This window comes from Leuciscus leuciscus (genome assembly GCF_965113295.1).
Source record: "Leuciscus leuciscus genome assembly, chromosome: 13".
Classification (NCBI taxonomy): domain Eukaryota; kingdom Metazoa; phylum Chordata; class Actinopteri; order Cypriniformes; family Leuciscidae; genus Leuciscus; species Leuciscus leuciscus.
In genome coordinates this window covers 29,455,315-29,475,906 of record NC_138737.1, presented here as the reverse complement: position 1 = coordinate 29,475,906, position 20,592 = coordinate 29,455,315, and the positions used below count along the sequence as shown (strand labels likewise).

Sequence of the window (20,592 nt, the reverse complement as noted above, 5' to 3'; positions counted from 1 at the left end):
AAAACTGAAAATACAGTATGAGAATTAACTGCACAATTAATAGACATGTTTTCCTTGGATATTATACAATTTGCAAGCAAAATTTGTGAAAAAAAAAAAAAATTTGACATGCTTCCAACTGTGAACCAATTTGGTAGAATATATATATATATATATATATATATATATATATATATATATCAGAGTTTCCGCTAGAAAAAAATGGTGCCGGTCAAAGTGACCGGCAGAGGTTTCGTTTTCCGGACATTTTGATGATATGCCGGTCAAATATATCGCCTCTTAATTAGTCAAGTTGAGGAAAACTGGACGCAGGCTATGTAACTTAAAAAATGACATAATCAGGCCGTATAGAATGCAACATGTTTATAACTTTCAAATAGACGGGAAAAAACATGAACGTCCGATTGGCGTCAATCAACGCCAATTGTTTTTACTATGGTTTCACATTCATAGTTTAACAAACCAATCCCCCTTCCCCACATAAAATACACTCTCAGTATGTCTCATTTAGCTGGTAACATTTAAATTGGCCACCGTGAAATGACTCCTTGTCAAATGAACTAGGCTACTTTTTACGCTGTTTTGCAGTGCTGAATTGTGCAGCTGCCGATTACAGATTTGCGCAAATGTTTTGCGCTATTATCTAAAAATAAATACCTATAAAAAAACTATTGCGAAATGACGGCGTTTCCATTAACCGATGTTATGCGACTAAAACGTCATTTGTTCTCTCAAGATAAGTCATTTAAAAAATCACGGCAACGGACGTTGGTTTATATAATATCACAGCCAACGCATTAGACATTATTATTATCATTATTATGGAAGGAGACGTGGCAAAGTTGAACACCAAATTTTTTATTTGAACTGGCTACACCAACTGCTGCGCAAAAAAAGTAAATATCGACGAATTTTCAGATTTTTGTTTATGACTTTTTGCCCCTTTATTAAACATTTAAAATATTCACAAATTAATATGGAAAAAATGTCGTTTTACTGGTTTTCTAAGGCCAAATTAGAACCTGGAATTGATGTTTTTCCCGCAGTGCTGCATGAGAAGAGCCATTAATATTATTAATAAACTATTGTTTTCTAAGTGTTGGCTAAAATCATATCTCCATCTCCGCTGTTAAGCAGATGCGCTTTTAGAGAGAATTACATAATCAGAAGGTATTATCTTTCGATTCGAATTTGTTCGTTTTAAAGTGGACATTTTAAGCTTTAGTCATAGGCTATATTTTGTTTTAGTTTTCGCGCTCCAGTTTATGGAGATCATGAAAGTGCGTCTGATTGTTTTATTTTATTTTACAAAAGCACAACGTTTTCTTGTTATTGTGAGTTTACACAAATAAAAGTAGTTGAGAATAATGTATTATTATTTTCTGTATGACCAGAAATGATAGAGTATTTTAAGTTATTTCCACTGTTGATAGAAAAATGCAAGTGTTTGCGCGCGCGCCTCCGTGCCATGCAGTGCGCGCTCCACACCAGCTTTGTTCCTTTTTTGCATAAAAGCGTCTTCTAAATATAGCCTATTAAATGTTATAATATAATAAAATAAAATAATATAAAATAATTATTATTTGCGTATACATGGACCTCAAACACACCGCGTCTTCTAAGTCAGGTGACTGTAAATGCGCAAAAACTGTTTCCATTGCAGTTTTGCGAAATAGTACTCCTTTTTTCGAATTGCCTGAAAAACCACCTCATGCATTGCGAGCGTAAAAGTTTTTTTGCGATAAAAGGGAGTTTTTGCGAAATTGACGTGTTTCCATTGTGCGTATTTTTAATTCGCAATTTCAATTTGCGCAATTTGAAGGGTAATGGAAACGCGGCACAACTTGCAATGCGCATAAGCCGCGTAACCTTGTTCTCCGCAAGGCGACTTCGCTGCTTCGTCTTGATCCGATTCTGCTTTTTCTCCGGTGGTGGTGGAGCTGTCTGGACATCTGAGGCTTCAGGCGTTCCTGATTCACCATCGTCCCGTCGCGTCTGGCCTCTGAAAAAAGCTTTTAAGGCTAGTCTGCCTGGGCCTGGCCATATTTGAAACGTCTCACTCATTTGTTCGTTGTTTAGGTCTATATTACAGCCGTTTTAGGCATGCGCTTTATTTGAAATGCAGCATGCGATGTTGTTTAATAACTTTCAAACGGTAGGCTAGAGCCTATTTCTTTATGACATAGCCAAAGGTCGGTGTATTTTTGCTTTATACATTTTAGGCTTATTCTCAAATTCAGATTGTGTTAGGGGGGCGGGACTATTAGGCAATTTGAATCGGACAATTTGACCGGAGAGATTTAATTTTGTCGGACATTTCATTTTTTTTCCGGCCAATGTCCGGCAATTACCGGACAACGGAAACCCTGATATATATATATATATATACTGTATATATATTGGTCTTGCATTCTTTCTTGTGGCTATAGGTGACACACCTGAATGAATGGCTCATTAAGTATGCGGGCCCCATTGTCTCCTAAGGTGTGAACCACTACATATGCATGATGCTGTTGAATGGTTGACGCCCCTTGCGCATATTGCCTTTACAAACAAAAAGTGTTTTACAAGATTTAAATCAATGTATTGTGTTATGTGAATGATAAGGGAAGGATGATTTTCACATCATTTTGAAGAAAAAACTCTAGGCAAAGACATCAATTAGTCAAAAGTCTTATTGACACGTATTTAGTATGTGTTTTGTGGCCTTATTTCAGAAACTTTAGTTTTTAGTTTTTTCAATAACCATGCATAAACATTATTCTCTCAAAAATACAAACATGTACATGCATGTTGCTCACATATTATGGTAGCCCTGTTTGTGCTAAATAGAGTGTAATTATACCTTTGCCATTAATATGTTTATAAGCAACTGAAAAAAGCACAAATGTCAGGGCATGTCAGAACATCTCAAGGACCCCAAAAACCCCTCAGACCTCAGAGGGTTAATGATAACTACGAAGAAAACAGATGTAAAACCATAGACATAACGGTCTTAAGTAATTGTACGCACTTCCTGGTAAAGCCCCGCCCACTTCCGGTTTATCCGAATATCCGACATAGATACAAAGAATTTGGAGATTGTTACAGATAAAGATACATATACAGATATTGGCTCCACTGCACACCCCTAGTCCAGATGATTGGAGGCCTAAACATAGAGTTTGAAATATAGTTTATTCCTCTTTGCTGACAGGACATGTACTAGTGTTCCACTTTTAACTTTTAAATCATATTTTCTTTTCAGTAAAGATTTCAGTCTTATTTAATTAAATCGAAAATAGAGAGAGTGATTTATAATCAATACTGTGATCTAAAGTGTAATGTGACATATTTCTATGTGAAACTAAAGAAATAAGTAGGGTGGAACTTGATTCTATCAATCAGGAATTTGGATTAATTGATGATGTTATAATTTACAACTCACCCCGGTTTATAACCATACTCAGTAAAATTAACTAGACCACACATTTTAATAGCGATGTTGCAAAAACAGAGTTAACCCTCTGGAGTCTGAGCGGTTTTTTGGGCCCTGGGGGTGTTCTGACATGCTCTGACATTTGTGCTTTTTTCAGTTGCTTATAAACATATTAATGGCAAAGGTGTAAATTCACTCTATATAGCACAAACAGGACTACAATAATATGTGAGCCACATGTATGTACATGTTTTCATTTTTGAGAGAATAATGTTTATGCGTGGTTATCGAAAAAACTAAAAATTAAAGTTTTTGAAATAAGGCCACAAAACACATACTAAATATGTGGCAATAAGACTTTTGTCTAATGGATGTCGTCGCCTATAGTTTTTTCTTCAAAATTATGTGAAAATAGTCTTGCTTTATCGTTCACATAAAACCATACATTGATTTAAATTGATGTAAAACAGGTTTTGCTTGGAAAGCCAATATGCGAGGGGGGCGTGAACGAGGAGTGGTTTACACCTGAAAATACAATGTCCCACCCACTCTGCATAATTAGCCATTCATTCAGGTGTGACACAGTGACTGAGCCACAATGCAAGGACAAAAGATATATTTAGAAGAAGACTTATATTGACCATTTAAGATTTTGCTTACATCTATCTTGTAAATATGTTTTGCTATTTTATTAAAACGGTTACAATTACAACAATAATTACAATTTCAACAATATTTCAAGTGTACTCTTTCTTTGTAAAAAAAATTATTATAGGCCTACATTTTATCTATGTATTCATTAGTTTGAATATAGCCAACATTGGAACAGCTAACATCTTAGTTGATGACTTTATTTTTGACAAAAATAGTATTTTATATATAGAAATTGCTAAACAAAAGCTTATTTGATGTGGCAGTATATTCTACAGTAAAAACTGTACCCAAATCTACTAAACAAAATGTTGTCTTTCATATTTCGTCTGACTGTAACGTTGTTTTCATGAAATATTAGGGCATATTGTTAATTTGCAGTTTAATACGTTGCTTATACAAATAGCCTACATTTTATTTCAACATTCAGTCGATTTTTACTCATCTCAGTATAGCAAAACAGTTTGCTAAAACATCATCATTCATTCACACACGCGATTTAAATTTAAACTGTCTTTGCCAGCTGTGGTAAACAGCGCGCATCTCTGCCATTTATTCATTCATAAACAGAAACCCACGTGAAGAAATTCACGTGAGAAGGAAAAAACTTACTAGTATTCCTCAGCTCGCTCCTCGATATACCCGCACTTCTGAGGGACATTTTCCATTAGTATTATTCCTCACAGCGCTGCAAGACGGTGTAAACAAGTAATGATCTAAATAAACTTGTGTGTTTTCTCGAGCTGATGGGGGCGTTCACAGGATTGCCTCAGCCATTTGCGTTTGAATAGCGCGCGCTCTCCGTGGGCGTGTCACATTACATCTGAATTAGCTGTAATGAGGTCGACTGGAATCGCTCTCTTTTAATACAGATTTCACAAGATGAGAATATTTGTTTTTTATATAAATTACTTAATTTAAAAGAAGAGAATTCAAGCTTCATGCCTGTGTGTCTGTATGTCTGTTTGACTGAGTATTCGCTGAGCTACAGTTCATTTTCGGACGCGTTTCAGAATGGACTACACTGGCAGAGAGAAGGCAGAACTCGCTTCGTGTTTATTTTTCTTTATTTGGCAAAAAGCACAACACTTTGTTTCTATTGTGAGTATACACAAAAATAATACACATTTAACAGAATCGATTGATGTATGAAACTCCTATGGAAAATCAAAGTCAACAGAGTATTTATGAGTTTCTTTTACACTGATAAAAAAAAAAGCGAGCTGGTATCGCCGGCGATACAGCCGACCTCAGGGGGTTAAAAATGATTATGCTCAATGATGCAATCCAAATGTATTAACCACTTATATAACTAGTATATCGATTATATAACGATTATAGTATTATTAAAAATACATTTTCCTCAGATATGTGTGATTCTGTTTTTGCAGATATATTAACCTTTCATTAATACTTTTAATCTTTAATCTCCTTTATCTTCTACCAGGTTGAGTAACACCAAAAAGCAGGCTGTACATACCGTCATGGGCATCTGGATGGTGTCATTCATTCTGTCCACCTTGCCTGCTGTGGGCTGGCATGATACCACAGAACGCTTTTACACCCACGACAACTGTCGCTTCATTGTGACTGAGATTGGCTTGGGCTTTGGCGTCTGCTTCCTGTTGCTGATCAGCGGGAGTGTGGTGATGGGCGTCATCTGTATTGGAATTGCCCTCTTCCAGACCTTTTCCATCCATATGGGCCAACACGTGGACAAGAACAAATTTAACGTTCCCACCATTGTAGTGGAGGATGCTCAGGGCAAAAGACGTTCATCCATTGATGGCTCAGAGCCCATTAAGACGTCGCTGCAGATCACCTATCTGATCAGTGGAATAGTCTTCATATACGATTTTCTAACTGGATTCCCCATATTGGTGAGTGTTTGTTTTCTTCTTTTTTTTTAAACATGATTTTCAAGAAGGGCTTTAGTGGAGATTCAATGGATTTTGGTGGAGTACAAGTGTTATTTATCTTTGCATAGGTTAATGAGTTGAGGAGTTGCTCTAAATTGACTTATGAATTATATTGACTTGTTTGAGGACTATTGACAAAATACATGAAATCCTCAAATGTGTCAGTTAGAAAACTCCCTGGAATCTGTTGTTCCTTTTCAGTCAGACTCTCCTATCACCTTCAAGTTCTACAAAACGAGCCAATGGCAAAACAATGCCATGGGTCTGCGGAATTTGCATAGCGCAACTCCGCCCCACTGCATGGGTATGAAAGGAGCTGCGCGGCAATCTCGCATTATGTTTTTGCTTCGGAGCCAAGAGCATTCTTCACTCCTTTGCAAGCCTTTCTGAGTTCTTCACCTACAAGACGAGCGACTCTTCAGTGCTGTTGGTGTTACGGCATGTTCCAGCGAGATCACATTACCTGCTGCTGGTCTGTGCAGTGATCTGCCAACAGTGTGGGTGTTTCTCCTTGGGCGCTTCAACACACTGTTGAGTTTTTTCCTCTCTAAAAGATCTGCACGTGGCACGTCTTTTTAAAGATGTCTCGCCCGTGTCTTTCTGGGTGCGGTAGACAGGTATTGTCTTTTGATGGGCACGATTGCTGCCTGGTGTGTTTGGGCTTAAATCACGCTCAGGCAGCGTTTGTGGAAGCGTCATGTTCTCATTGTGGGAACATGACCATTGCAATGTTGCGATCGAGACTCAATGATCTCTGAAGAGGTAGAGTCCCCTCTGCCACATCCCAATCTATCCCCTCCGTGAGAGGGGATACTTTGGCTGGTGGCCAGGGTGATCTGAAGGTGATCCCCGTGTTTCATTCGGCGCTCCAGAGGACGATACCATGTCTATCGCCGCATCACAAGGTGGGCTCCTGGGCTTCTTCCCAGGAGGTGGTTGCAAGGCCACTCCTTCCCATGGTGGAGGGCTGGGGGAGAAAGGCAGTGTGCAACGCTCCACCTCGCCACTCTTGTCTTGCCGTGGAACGCTCGTCCTTCCCTTGCCTCCTCTGCTTCCCAATCTGTCCCGCTGGCTTGCGAGAACCATCAGGCTCGGCTATGCGATTCAGTTCGCACGGTCTCCTCCCCACTTCCAAGGAGTCCGCTATTCCATGGTGGGTGGCAATGCCCCTGTCATGCGTGCGGAGGTTGCCACCCTACTGGCGAAGGGTGCGATCGAGACCGTCCCTCCAGCCGAGATGAAGTCCGGCTTCTACAGCCCCTACTTCATTGTACCCAAGAAGAGCGGTGGGTTACGGCCAATCCTGGACGTGCGCATCTTGAACCAAACCCTTCACAGGCTTCCATTCAAGATGTTAACAGTCAAACGCATTTTCAAATGTGTTCGTCCTTTGGATTGGTTTGCAGCGATCGACCTGAAGGACACGTACTTTCATATCTCATTCTTCCTTGACTTCCTTTCGAGGGGCAGGCATATCAGTACACGGTACTTCCATTCGGGCTAGCCCTGTCTCCTCACGTCTTCCCAAAGTCGTCGAGGCAGCCCTTGTGCCACTTCGGCAACACGGGGTTCGCATCCTGAACTATCTCGATGACTGGCTGATTCTAGCTCACTCTCGAGAGCAGGTTTGCGAACACAGGGACCTGGTGCTCCGGCACCTCGCCCGTCTGGGCCTTCGGGTCAACTGGGAAAAGAGCAAATTATCCCCTGTGCAGAGGATCTATTTTCTCGGTATAGAAATCAACTTGGTCGCCATGTACGCGCAGCTTACGAGCAAGCAGAACTGGCTTCGCGATCGAGTCCCGAGACGGGCTCCGACTACCAGTTACTCTGTCTGGCCTGCTGTCAGACCTTCAACCCGTGGTTGAACCTCTCCTTTCTACGGGCCGTAATGCCCTTGGAACGAGTTTGCAGGTATGTTGTTGTCTCAACAGATGCCTCTGCCACGGGCTGGGGTGCCATGTGCAATGGACATGCTGCCGCAGGCTCCTGGTCAGGACCCCAGCGCCTTTGGCATGTCAATTGCCTCGAGTTGCTGGCAGTACCTTTGGCTCTGCACCGTTTTTGAACGTTGCTCAAGGACCAACACGTATTAATCCGTTCAGACAGCACGGCGACAGTAGCGTACATCAACCGACAAGGTGGTCTGCGCTCCCGCCGTATGTCGCAACTCGCCCGCCATCTCCTCTTATGGAGTCAGAAGCATCTGAGGTCGCTTAGAGCCATTTACATTCCGGGAGAGCGGAATCGTGCAGCCGACGAGCTCTCATGATTTCGGCCACATCCCGGGAAATGGAAACTCCATCCCCAGACGTTCAGGTGATTTGGGAACAGTTCGGCGACGCACTGGTAAATCTGTTTGCCTCCCCAGACACTTCCCACTGCCACTGGTTTTATTCCCTGACCAAGGGGACCCTCGGCTCGAATGCACTAGCGCACAGCTGGCCACGGGGCCTCCACAAGTATGTGTTTCCCCCAGTGAGCCTTCTTGCATAGGTCCTGTGCAAGATCAGGGTGGATGATTGGTGCTCCTCGCGACAGCCCCTCCTTGGCCAATCTCTCTGAGGAAGGACCTACTTTTTTCAGAGACAGGGCACCCTCTGGCACCCACGTCCCGATCTGTGGAACCTGCATGTGTGGGTTTTGGACGGGACGTGGCAGGTTTGAGTACGCTACCCCCTCAGGTGGTGGCTACCATCACTTCAGCTAGGGCCTTGTTCACGAGACACGCCTATGCTCTGAAGTGGAACCTCTTCGTCACCTGGTGTTCTTCTCGCCAAGAAGATCCCAGGAAATGCCATATCGGGTCGGTCCTTCAAGAAGGGTTGGAACGAAGGCTGTCTCCTTCCACCCTGAAGGTTTACGTGGCTGCGATCTCTGCGCACCACAACCTTGTGGAGTCGAAAGCGGTAGGACAGCATGACCTGGTCGTCAGGTTCCTTAGGGGGGTGAGGAGACTAAATCACCTCGCAGTGGTTTTATCTGCCCTGCAGAGAGCTCCCTTTGACCCATTACGATCAGTCGAGCTTAAGTTCCTGTCTATGAAGACAGCGCTCCTGGTCACTTTGGCTTCCATCAAGAGGGTATAGGACCTGCAGGCATTTTCGGTTGACAAAGCGTGCCTAGAATTCGGGCCAGCTAACTCTCCTGTGATCTTCAGACCCCAGCCTGGATATGTGCCCGAGGTTCCCACTACTCCTTTCGGGGATGAGGTGGTGATCAGGTGGTGCCTCGGAGGAGGCAGACCCAGCCTTGGCACTGCTCTGTCCAGTATGTGCCCTCCGTGCTTACATAGACAGAACGCAGTGTTTCAGGACCTCAGACCAGCTCTTTGTCTGTTTTGGTGGGAAGCTGAATGGAAAGGCTCTCTCCAAGCAAAGGTTGTCTCACTGGATAGTGGACGGCATTGTCTTGGCTTACCAGATGCAGGGTTGACCATGCCCCCTAGGGGTGAAGGCACACTCCACCCGCTTAGGCAACCACCACATGTGTATTTCCACAGTAAGTCTCCACCGAGCCCGTGTCTTTCCCTCGGCAAGACCTCTTGCCATCTCGAGGTTGAAACTTTCCACCCTGCGGGCTGGATACCTCCGAGTTCTCTATATGCATCCCGTTCTCGGGTCATATGTATATTCTAAGTTCTCCCTATGGGTAGGTGCTGTTTTACATATTCCACCTGGAATATGCTACCCAGTGTACCTTGGTATTCTTGTGTTAAGCCTAGCCCTTTGCCCGTACTAGTCTCACAATAGGGAGCTCAGACTTGCACAGGGTACTGGAAGACAGCCGCTGTGGCGTGATTGAATTGGGTCCCCCATTTCGTCAGTCTCTGACTTATCTCGGAGTGACTAACTGAAAGGAAACGTCTCAGTTACGTATGTAGCCCTCGTTCCCTGAAGGAGGGAACAGAGACGTTACGTCCTCCTGCCACATTCGCTGTACCGCTGGAACAGCTGGGAGTTCAGTCTTGGCTCCTCAGCATAACATAATGCGAGATTGCCGCACAGCTCCTTTTATACCCACGCTGTGGGGCAGAGTTGCGCTATGCAAATTCCGCAGATCCATGGCATTGTTTTGCCATTGGCTCGTTTTGTAGAACTCGAAGGTGATAGGCTTCTAAGCGAAACCCCCATTTCGTCAGTCTCTGACGTAACGTCTCTCTGTAAATGAGGGTTACATACGCAACCGAGACGTTACCATTCAACATTTCTCACAGCTTCACATAGCTAAAGTCTGTCATAAAAGCCTATTTTTGAAGAAGAGAAAAGCTCTCCCCATATTCTACATGTATACATTTTATGGATCTTTTTCATAAATACACATATTTGGTTTTCAAATGGTTTTGCAGTCATGACATAGAATCGGAAAATTGACACATTTTGTACATCAAATTATAAACAAGAGCAGATGTTAGATTTACTTTTTGATGGTTTGTTGTGATGTGTTCACATCACAATATTTATTTTGAACAGGCTTGTGTTTGGTATCTAAATGTCTCTTGGTTGCCCTTCAAAGTGGATCTTCCACACTGCGTCATGGCATTGATGCTATGGGACTGCTTCCGCGTGAGACGGTGTCTGAAACACGTCTCTGTAATAATTATTATGATTATAATTAGTACTAAATAAGTATGGTATAATATATTGTAAAATTGTAATGCTTAGATCCAATGAAGATGAAGATAGGATAACACAAGGTTTAACAGATAAATACAAATAGACAGCCAACATGCGAAACAGCGTGCAAACAAACAACACAAACAATACCAGACACTGAACAGAACACAGACAGGAACTTAAATACACAGTGATGATTAACTAAAAGACGAACAGCTGTGATGATTAGTGTTAGTGTCCATGACTGATGAGTGGCAGGAAACTAGAACAAAGGAACACATGTGATGAATGGAAACAAACAGAAAGTCCAAGAAAACTGAAGCAAACTGAACATGACTGCGACAAATATAGTAATACAAATAATAATGATAATTTTACTTTACAGAAACCTTTTATTTTATGGGATAAATGCAGGGGGCCTATACAGTAACTAAATGATTAGAAAGGAACACTTCAGTAGAGAAAACATATGGATCATCATATGTTTACTTAATTTATATATATATATATATTTTACCCAAAATAGAGTGGTGTGAGCATTATTGAGCACTAAAAACATGTTATGTATGTTTCATTCATACTGGAACCCTTAGGGCGCCCTCACGCAGAAACTCCAAATGTGCCTCACAGAAGTAATATGACTTATGACATTCCAGGAAATCCCTAATACAGCTATTGCTGTAGCTGAATAAAAAGAAGATAGGAACGCTTTGACATTAAACACAATATGGTGACAATATATGGTTTATCTGTGTTCTTCAAGCCATTTCGGGTATTTTCATAAGAATAAAGAATATTTAAAATGCAATGCTAATCGACATAGCATTAATTACAGTATAGAATACTTCAAAATAATATATTGTCTGCCTCATTCTGTGATAAGAATCCACTTCAGATCCCAAATGGTTAAATTACATTCCATGTAAACACTCATTACTTTTATATCATATGTGTTTAATATTATAGAGCATAAAAACATCCTTGTGTTCATACTCACATTTTGCAATGAAAGGTTGCCTACCTACCTGCCTATATAGCTTATTTCATATTTTAACATATTTCAGTCGATTTTTACACAATTTAGTCTGGCAATAGTTCAATGTGTACAAGCTTATGTAACAATAACATGTTAACTAATGTAAGTAGGAATAAATTACTTACTGACAATATCCTCTGGATCAACCCTCATATCGCATCGCATTCTTCTTCTGAGGTACATTCAAGGCTTTAAATCCCTAAGGCATCTTCTTCCAAACTAAAATGAATTTACTTCATTTGAAAGTGGACACTTCAATCTTTCTAAAGACATATCTCTCATGTCTGTGTGGCTAGTATTCGCTGAGTTTGAGCTTATTTTTGAAACACGTTTCAGAAAGAACTTCAAAGAGACTGAGACGGCGCAAATAAAAGTAGATACATTTGTCGGCCCCAGAGGGTTTAGAGCCTGGGTTGCTGGTGTTATGCGACTCTCAAGGACACAGAACAAGTAGACCAGCTCAGGCGGGACACCATTAGTGGCCTTGAGAGTATTGACAAGACCTTGGTCCCTGGCAGGGTAAAGCTCTGGTGTTTACAATTTGGTCTCCTACCACAGCTGATGTGGCCTCTGACCATCCACGAGGTCCCAGTCTCAAAAGTTGTAAAACTGGAAAGGCTGATCAGCTCATTTGTTAAAAAATGGCTAGGCCTCCCCAGGTGCATGAGCAACATAGGCCTGTATGAAAATGGAATTTTTGGATCTTCCGGTGTATAAATGCTCTCAAGTAAGGCTGGAAATTAAACTGATGGAATCCCTTGATCCATGCAGGCTAAGTCAGCCCTTAAGCACTGAGACATCGTTGGACATGTGCAGCAAGGGAGTGGTGGCCTCAGCCTTGGATATAGTAGACCATTTTGGCACAAGGCAACTCTATCCCAGTGGCAAAAACTTGTTACTTGCTCTTGCCGGGGCACCTCCTTAACCACGAGATCTACCAATCTCAAGCAAATCTACCTCTCAAGCAAAGTTAGGGCAGTGGATGAGATGGTAGGGATTTGAGAGGTGACATTTTTCTTGGGAGGAGCTGTGGAGCATGGAAGCATCTCAAATAAGCTTCCCGTTAGGAGCCACCTATGATGTCCTGCCATCTCCAGTGAACCTCAGCCAATGGTACGAAGAAGATCCTATGTGCCCCTTCTGCTCATCTCTAGCAAACCTGAAGCACATCTTAGTTGGCTCAAGGCCATTATACATGGAGGCACAACCAGTTACTGAAGTATCTTGCAGCGTCATTGGATTCCAGACGGACCTCCATTACCTCCGGACCAACGGACCAATGTCTTCCAACCTCCTCCATTATGTCTTCATGCTCCAGTAAAGGAGTTTGTGGAGGAAGGGACAAGTGAAGTCAAAGTGAAGACCCCAGATACTGGGCAGTTGGTTGGAGCTCAGGATTGGAAGCTTTTAGCTGACCTGAATCGGAGGTTTTGCTTCCCACCTGAAATTGTAGCTACCAATCTTAAACCAGACCTTTGGTCCTCCTTACTTCACACTGTGTATATTATACTGTACCCTGGGAGGATGCTGTGGAGGAGACCTATGAACATAAGAGCCTTAAGTATGCTGAGCAAGCAGGTGACGTGGAACAATGTGGCTGGAAAGCAATGGTTTGCCCGGTCGAATTTGGCTGTCGAGGCTTTGTCGATAGATCTTTCATCAAAATTCTTAAGGACTGAGGAATCTGAGGCCAAGCCCATCATCAAGCTGTCAAGGCCCTCTCAAGTGCTGCTGAACAAGCGAGTTGATGGTTCTGGACTAAAAGGAAGAATATTGGTAATTGGTAATAATAAACAATAAACAACAGCATAGGCACAGAGTGGGGGTAAAAGCAAAGGGGGGCGCACCTGGGACGCCAGATGTCGCCAGATGACACTCTGGAGGTGTCATGGGCATATATCATTAAGGAAAGAAGGTGCCCAACTGATGACCCCAAATTAAGCCTTGTACTTCCCTCCCTCTATCCTTATAACCACCATATTTGTTCCCCATCCATCTCAGGAAGGTTCAATAATAGCAAGGGTTATTACCATCTAGTCCTAAAATGTAACTGTCCATGTTGCACTTTTGCTGCTATTGATGTGGGATACAGGTAATGTTAGGAACAGATTTGGGGTATGAGTAGGTTTAAGGGTGGGTTAAGGTGTAAGGGAAGGGATGTGTAATTATAGATGTGATAACAGAAATTAATTAAAGATGTAATTAAATGCAGGTATTTTTTAAATACATTACAAGTACAATGTAAAAACATGTATGTATACGTGCATTGTATCAAATTATTAATTTAAATGTTAGTACCAAGCGGCAACCTTCACCTTTACATTGTACTTTTAATGTATTTAAAAATACCTGCGTTTAATTACATCTGTTAATTACATTAATTGAGCCGCCAAAATGGCGACGGCCAGCTCTGCCCACTTTGGGCTTCAAAAATGCTCTTCAGTCAAGTCAAGTCAAGTCACATTTTTTCATATAGCGCTTTTTACAATACAGATTGTTTCAAAGCAGCTTTACAGAGATAACAGGAAAATAATGCAAAATAGTTTGGTATGGAGTTAAGTATGGAGACGGGTTTGTTGAGGATCAGTGCCGATGGCTGTTGTGTCGATGAGGCCTTCACAGGAGAGATGCTAATTGACACAATCTCTTCAGAAACCTACGGCTGATGTAACGGACACTATGTCCACATTTTTTTACAGTCTATAGTACATAGTAGTTAAAGACACCTAATATAAATTGGGACCGTGATGTGTATCACTGCCACAGTTAAATTATGCATTAGGTGAACTGTATGTGTCTGTATGCCATTTTTCTTTGCTTTTTACCATATAAATAATTGCAGTGCTTCATTGTAGGTGGTGAGCTTTGCCAGCCTGAAATTTGACCGCTCTTACAACTGGATGGTCCTATGTGTGCTCTGGTGCTCCATAGCACAATCAATTCTCCTTCCTATGTTCCTGTGGGCTTGTGACCGCTACAGGGCAGACGTCAAGATGGTCTGGGAGAAATGTGTTGCCATCATGTCCAACGATGAAGTGGATGAAGGTAAGGACCACTGAGCTTCTTTTAGCATTTTCCAAGGAGAAAACAATGCTGTATTCAAAATAACATAATATTGTACTTCCTACATTATACTATACCAGTGTTTTTTTTTTTTTTTTTTTTTTTAAATAGTCAGAGTCAAGACAATACACAGTACTAAGCAACAATAAATATTTGTAAATTCTAGAATTACATACTTGTCACATAACTTTACTCTTGGATTCTTGAAATGCTAAAACGAAAAAATGACAGACAAGGTGCGTTGGATTGTGGGGAAAAAGCAAATGAGCTCTGCTTAAATCAGGTGAAAATTTAAGGAAGTAGTATGTGTAGTATAATTGTAATTATTCAGTGGTATTCAAACACAGCCTCTGATGTTAGAGTGGGGGTGGAGAAAGGAAGTAAAGATAGTTTTATCCTTCAAATTATAAGTTTTGTCTTTCCAATTAATTGTCAATTAACTTATTAATTGATTAATTAATTTTACATTCATTACTGCCATGTTCGGGGGGAAAAAATCTATTCTACTACAATGATGATTACAGTCATTGGATTTATCATGTGACCTACATTTTGAGATGGATGGCTATTATTTTAAATGATTGTTTTAATCTCTCATTAGTATGTTTTAGCTAACATAAACTTAAAAATAAATCTATAACTGGAATACCTGTTAAGAGATGCCTTTGTAGAACTGCCACTGTAGAAGTTTTGCTGCAAAGTTCTTCACTCTAATTTATGTCACAGGCAAATGCGTTATATCTAAACATTTTAAAGCGCCCCTATTTATGCTTTTTCGAATATTACCTTTCATGTAATGTGTACTGTAGCTGTCTGTGGATGTAAAAGATCTGCAAAGTTGTGAAGCCGAAAGTGCACAATAAAGAAAGTCATTGTCTCTCAAAAAAATAAAATTGACTTTGAACCGCCTAAACGAGTCGGCAGTAATTCGAATCCCACTTTGTTATGGCTACACGTCCCTGGGTAATACATTTGCATAATGCCTGTATTTGGCCCGCAATAACATCTTCTTTGACCGACCCTCAAACTCTATATCTGGTGTTGTGTACATGTTGAGAAGACACTGTTTTCTACTCCGTAAAAGCAAATTCTCTTTGTAAACACTTCCAAAGGATGAGGATGTGAATAGTCAGTATTTAGTCAATAGTCAAATTACCACAGCGATATTGAAAGCAGTATAACATTTTGACGATTGCTTCTCAAATCTTTGTGAGGTCTAAATGGGATTTACAAAATGCTTATCCATTAAAGATGGGACAGTACCCACTTTATTTGGACCTACTAGCTCCTCTGAATCACAAACTGTAAGAATAATTATTGATGTAAATATTTTCTGCCGGGTGTTCAAAATACATAGTTTTGTGTTTTATATTGTTTATATTATTACCTAAAATTGTGTGCATTAATGCAGATTGTCTGTTGTTCTTACTACTTTGAGTAATGATAAAGGATGGAGCAAGATTTGTTTTACAAACTTTAATTTCACGTTAGTGCTCAGCTAACGAATGCTGAGCTCAGCTATGTGCTGTTATTGATACATTTAATGATGCAGTTCCCACATGTGCACCACAATAAATTAGAAATATAAACATAGGTTTGTTGATGGACATACACTTGTTAACGCTGATGGTGAGGAATTACAGTTGCAACATCTCATAATGTACGTCAAACTGAATAGCGCATCACTTAGAAACATCTTGCTCAAGTCGTCCTTGTGATGGAGGTTTGGGTTTAATAACTAGTTCTTCCAATGTTTCATCATCGGACTCGCGTTCGAATTGATATGGTAAAATCAACGCCATCGTTACTGTCTTTACAGTCTGTACAATCGCTGAGCTTTAGGAAGCCTCCAGAGCTGAAATTTAAGGGATAGTTCACCCAAAAATGAAAATTCTGTCATCATTTACTCACCCTCAAGTTGTTTCAAACCTGTATGAATTTCTTTTTTCTGCTGAACACAAAAGAAGATATTTTGAAAAATATCTGTAACCAAACAGTTGATGGACCCCAATGACTTCCATAGTAGGAAAACAGGATGCACGCGACAGATCCGTCCGATAAAGATGACGAAGTAGTATGTCCCAAAGCTTGCCTACTTTTTTTGCTACACATTCAAAAGTAAATACCTTTTCTTCACAAAAAGAGTACATACTTTTATGGCGTAGTGTAACTTAGGCGAATTGGGACGCAGCATATGGCTTTACACAATGACGATCACTCTGATTGGTTTTAGATCTATCCAATTGCGCCCAGAGGAATTTGAGCGACGTCCGTTGGTGACGCCCCTTTGGAAATGAGTTATTAATGAAGCTTTGCCAGACCATAACTCAGTTACTACTGAGAATGGTCTGGTTTTAACCCGGCTAGTTGTAGGAGGCCTTCGAAACAAAATTAGGAACCTTTAACCCTCTGGGGTCTGAGGGGTTTTTGGGGTCCTTGAGATGTTCTGACATGCCCTGACATTTGTGTTTTTTTCAGTTGCTTATAAACATATTAATGGCAAAGGTATAATTACACTCTATTTAGCACAAACAGGGCTACCATAATATGTGAGTAGCATGCATGTACATGTTTGTATTTTTGAGAGAATAATGTTTATGCATGGTTATTGAAAAAACAAAAAACTAAAGTTTCTGAAATAAGGCCACAAAACACATACTAAATATGTGTCAATAAGACTTTTGACTAATGGATGTCGTTGCCTAGAGTTTTTTCTTCAAAATGATGTGAAAATCATCCTACCTAATCATTCACATAACACAATACATTGATTTAAATCTGTAAAACACTTTTTATTTGTAAAGGCAATATGCGCAAGGGGCGTCACCGATTCAACACCATCATGCATATTTAGTGATTCACACCTGAGGAGACAATGGGGCCCGCATACTTAATGAGCCATTCATTCAGGTGTGTCACCTATAGCCACAAGAAAGAATGCAAGAGCAATATATATTTATATATATATATATATATATATATATATATATATATATTAGTGCTGGGCAACGATTACAATTTTTAATCGCGATTAATCGCATGATTTTCTTGCGATTAATCGCGATTAATCGCATTGTTACGAGCAAAATTTAATAATGAATTCTAAAGTAGTGTATATAGCAGATCTAAATGTACTGCTATATACACAAAAGTGCAATAACATGTGGTTTGCAAAAACTTTAAACAAATAGCCTAATGTGCTTTTTACCAGCAGTATTTCCTTTACACAGTAGCAATAAAATATTTCTTGTAAATCTCAACTTAAACATTAATGTAATCAAATAAAATATTAAACCAAAGCTATTTGCCACTGCCAGGGCATTACCTTTTATCTAGCTTGTTAAATAAGTTACCATCAGAGTCCTGTTTTCTTGTTTTTTTTTTCTGAACAGGTATCAACAGGTATCTTTTATCAGGGAGCAGCAGAAACAGTCAGTGTTCAGTAGCAAGTTTCCCTGTTCCCTGTTCACACCAAACGCGAATAGCGCGTCAAATTTGCGTCTTCCGCGTCTAGTTGGACGTTTGAACATTTTGAATCCATTCGCGCGTAAAAAGCAAAGGTTTGACGCGAACTGGACGCGCGAATGAGGCGAATTCGCCTCATTCGCGCCGCAGGACCTTGCATTGACTTTAACATTGAAATCACTCGCGCCAGACACTCTATTCGCGTTTGGTAGAGTGAGGAGAAGTGGTCGAGCACGAGGTGCAGCGACAAGCGAGTGCTTGTTGTGCGCACACGCCCGCCCGCTGCCGAAGTTGAATTGTCTTGATCTTTTTGTAAACGACGTGCAGCACAAATCATTGGAAGAGAGACTGATCCTCGCTGTTTGTGAGTTTCCTGAATTTAAATAGTTATCAGGACATCAACAGGAGGGAATTCACATGGCAGAGCATCCACGCTAAACGCCGGTGAGCAACGGACTTTCAAAATAATAATAAACTGCGTTAACGTGCGATAAAAAAATTGTCGGCATTAATTAATAAATGCGTTAACGCGATAATAACGCGTTAACTTGCCCAGCCCTAATATATATATATATATATATATATATATATATATATATATATATATATATATATATATATATATTCTACCAAATTGGTTCACAGTTGGAAGCATGTTATTTTTTATTTTTTATTTTATTTTTCACAAATTGTGCTTGCAAATTGTATAATATCCAAGGAAAACATGTCTAGTAATTGTGCAGTTAATTCTCATACTGTATTTTCAGTTTTGGAATATGTATCCTCTCCCCAAATTTGTCAATAATAAAACACAATAAAAATTATTTAAAGAAAAGGCTTATATTTACCTTTTAAAATTTGTTTACATCTACCTTGTAAATATTTTTTTTTTATTAAAAAGGTTAAAATTACAACAACAATTGAAGTGTAATCTTTCTTTGTAAAAACTAAAATATACATTTTATCATACTTATTTCAAAGTTAAGGATTCATTACTTCGAATATAGCCTACATTGACAAAACATACTATATTTAACATATTAGCAAAAATTGGCAAACAAAAGCTTATTTGAGGTGGCAGATATTTTACAGTAAAAATTTGTAATCTATCCAAAACTAATCAACGAAATGTTGTCTTTCATATGTCTGTAACATCGGTCTTTCGTTTTTATTATAAGGAATATAAATGTTAATTTGCAGTTTAATACGTTGCTTATACAAATACATTTTATTTCAACATATTTCAGTCGATTTTTACTCAGTATAGCAAAATAGTTTGCTAAAAGCAGATCATTCATTCACACACAGAAACGCAATTCAAATTTAAACCGTCTTTTTGCGAGTTGTGGTAAACAGCGCATCTCTGCCGTTCATTCACACACAGAAACGCGATTTACTTGAGAATGAAAAAAAACTTACTACAGTATTCCATCCGTTGCTCCTCGAAATACCCGCACTTCTGAGGTACATTTTCCATTATTATTATTCCTCACAGCGCTGCGAGACAGTGTAAACAACTACAATGATCTGAATAAACTTGATGTGTTTTCTCGAGCTGATATGTGGGCGTTCACAGTTTGTATGGGATCGTCTCAGTCATTTGCGTTTGAATAGCGCGCGCTCTCCGTGGGCGGGGCAGATTAAAACGTAATGAGCTGAGATGAGAACGACTAACATCTCTCTCTTTTCATAAAGATTACATAAACAGAGAATATTTTTTTTAAATAAAAATTACTTCATTTAAAAGAAGAGAATTCAAGCTTCATGTCTGTGTGTCTGTATGCCTGTTTGACTGAGTATTCGCTGAGTTATGGTTCATTTTCGGACGCGTTTCAGAATGGACTTCACTGACAGAAAGGAGGCAGAACTCGCATCATGTTTATTTTTCTTTATTTGGCGAAAAGCACAACACTTTGTTTTTATTGTGAGTATACACAAAAATAATACACATTTAACAGAATCGATTGATGTATGAAACTTGTTTGTAATATCAAAGTCAACAGAGCAAAATGAATCTCTTTTGAACTGATAAAAAAAAAAATACCTATACCGCCGACCCCAGGGGGTTAAAGTAGCATAATAGGGGCACTTTAAAAAACATAAATCCAGAAAGATGAAAAGAAAAAATGTCTCAGGTCGCGACTGTACCCATGGTTCCCTGAGAAGGGGAATAAGAGACTGCGTCTTGGATTGACAGTCTGTGACGTATAAAAGGGCGCCCATAACACGTCATCAACTTCTTTGTCTGAAGGAGACGTGCAGGCAGGCCAGAGGCATGACAATGAGATGCAGTGTCTCGTTCCCCTTCTCAGGGAACCATGGTTACAGTCGTAAACTGAGACGTTCCCTTTCGAAGTGGAACTCAACACTGCGTCTTGGAATGACACTATTGGGAACAAATACACACTCTGCCTTGCTGAGGGG

General features: G+C 40.1%; 1 protein-coding gene across 4 annotated transcripts in view; it reads left to right on the top strand.

The window, feature by feature from the left end:
• The window catches only part of gpr153 (G protein-coupled receptor 153), a 90,616-nt gene that overhangs the window by 53,190 nt on the left and 16,834 nt on the right, over window positions 1-20,592 (top strand). For all 4 annotated transcript variants that reach the window (XM_082189466.1, XM_082189465.1, XM_082189463.1 and 1 more), the window contains 2 exons: window positions 5,517-5,949; window positions 14,496-14,685. In XM_082189466.1, the coding sequence (XP_082045592.1) occupies window positions 5,554-5,949; window positions 14,496-14,685 (586 nt within the window). In that variant the 5' untranslated portion in view covers window positions 5,517-5,553. The remainder of the gene's footprint in view (window positions 1-5,516; window positions 5,950-14,495; window positions 14,686-20,592) is intronic.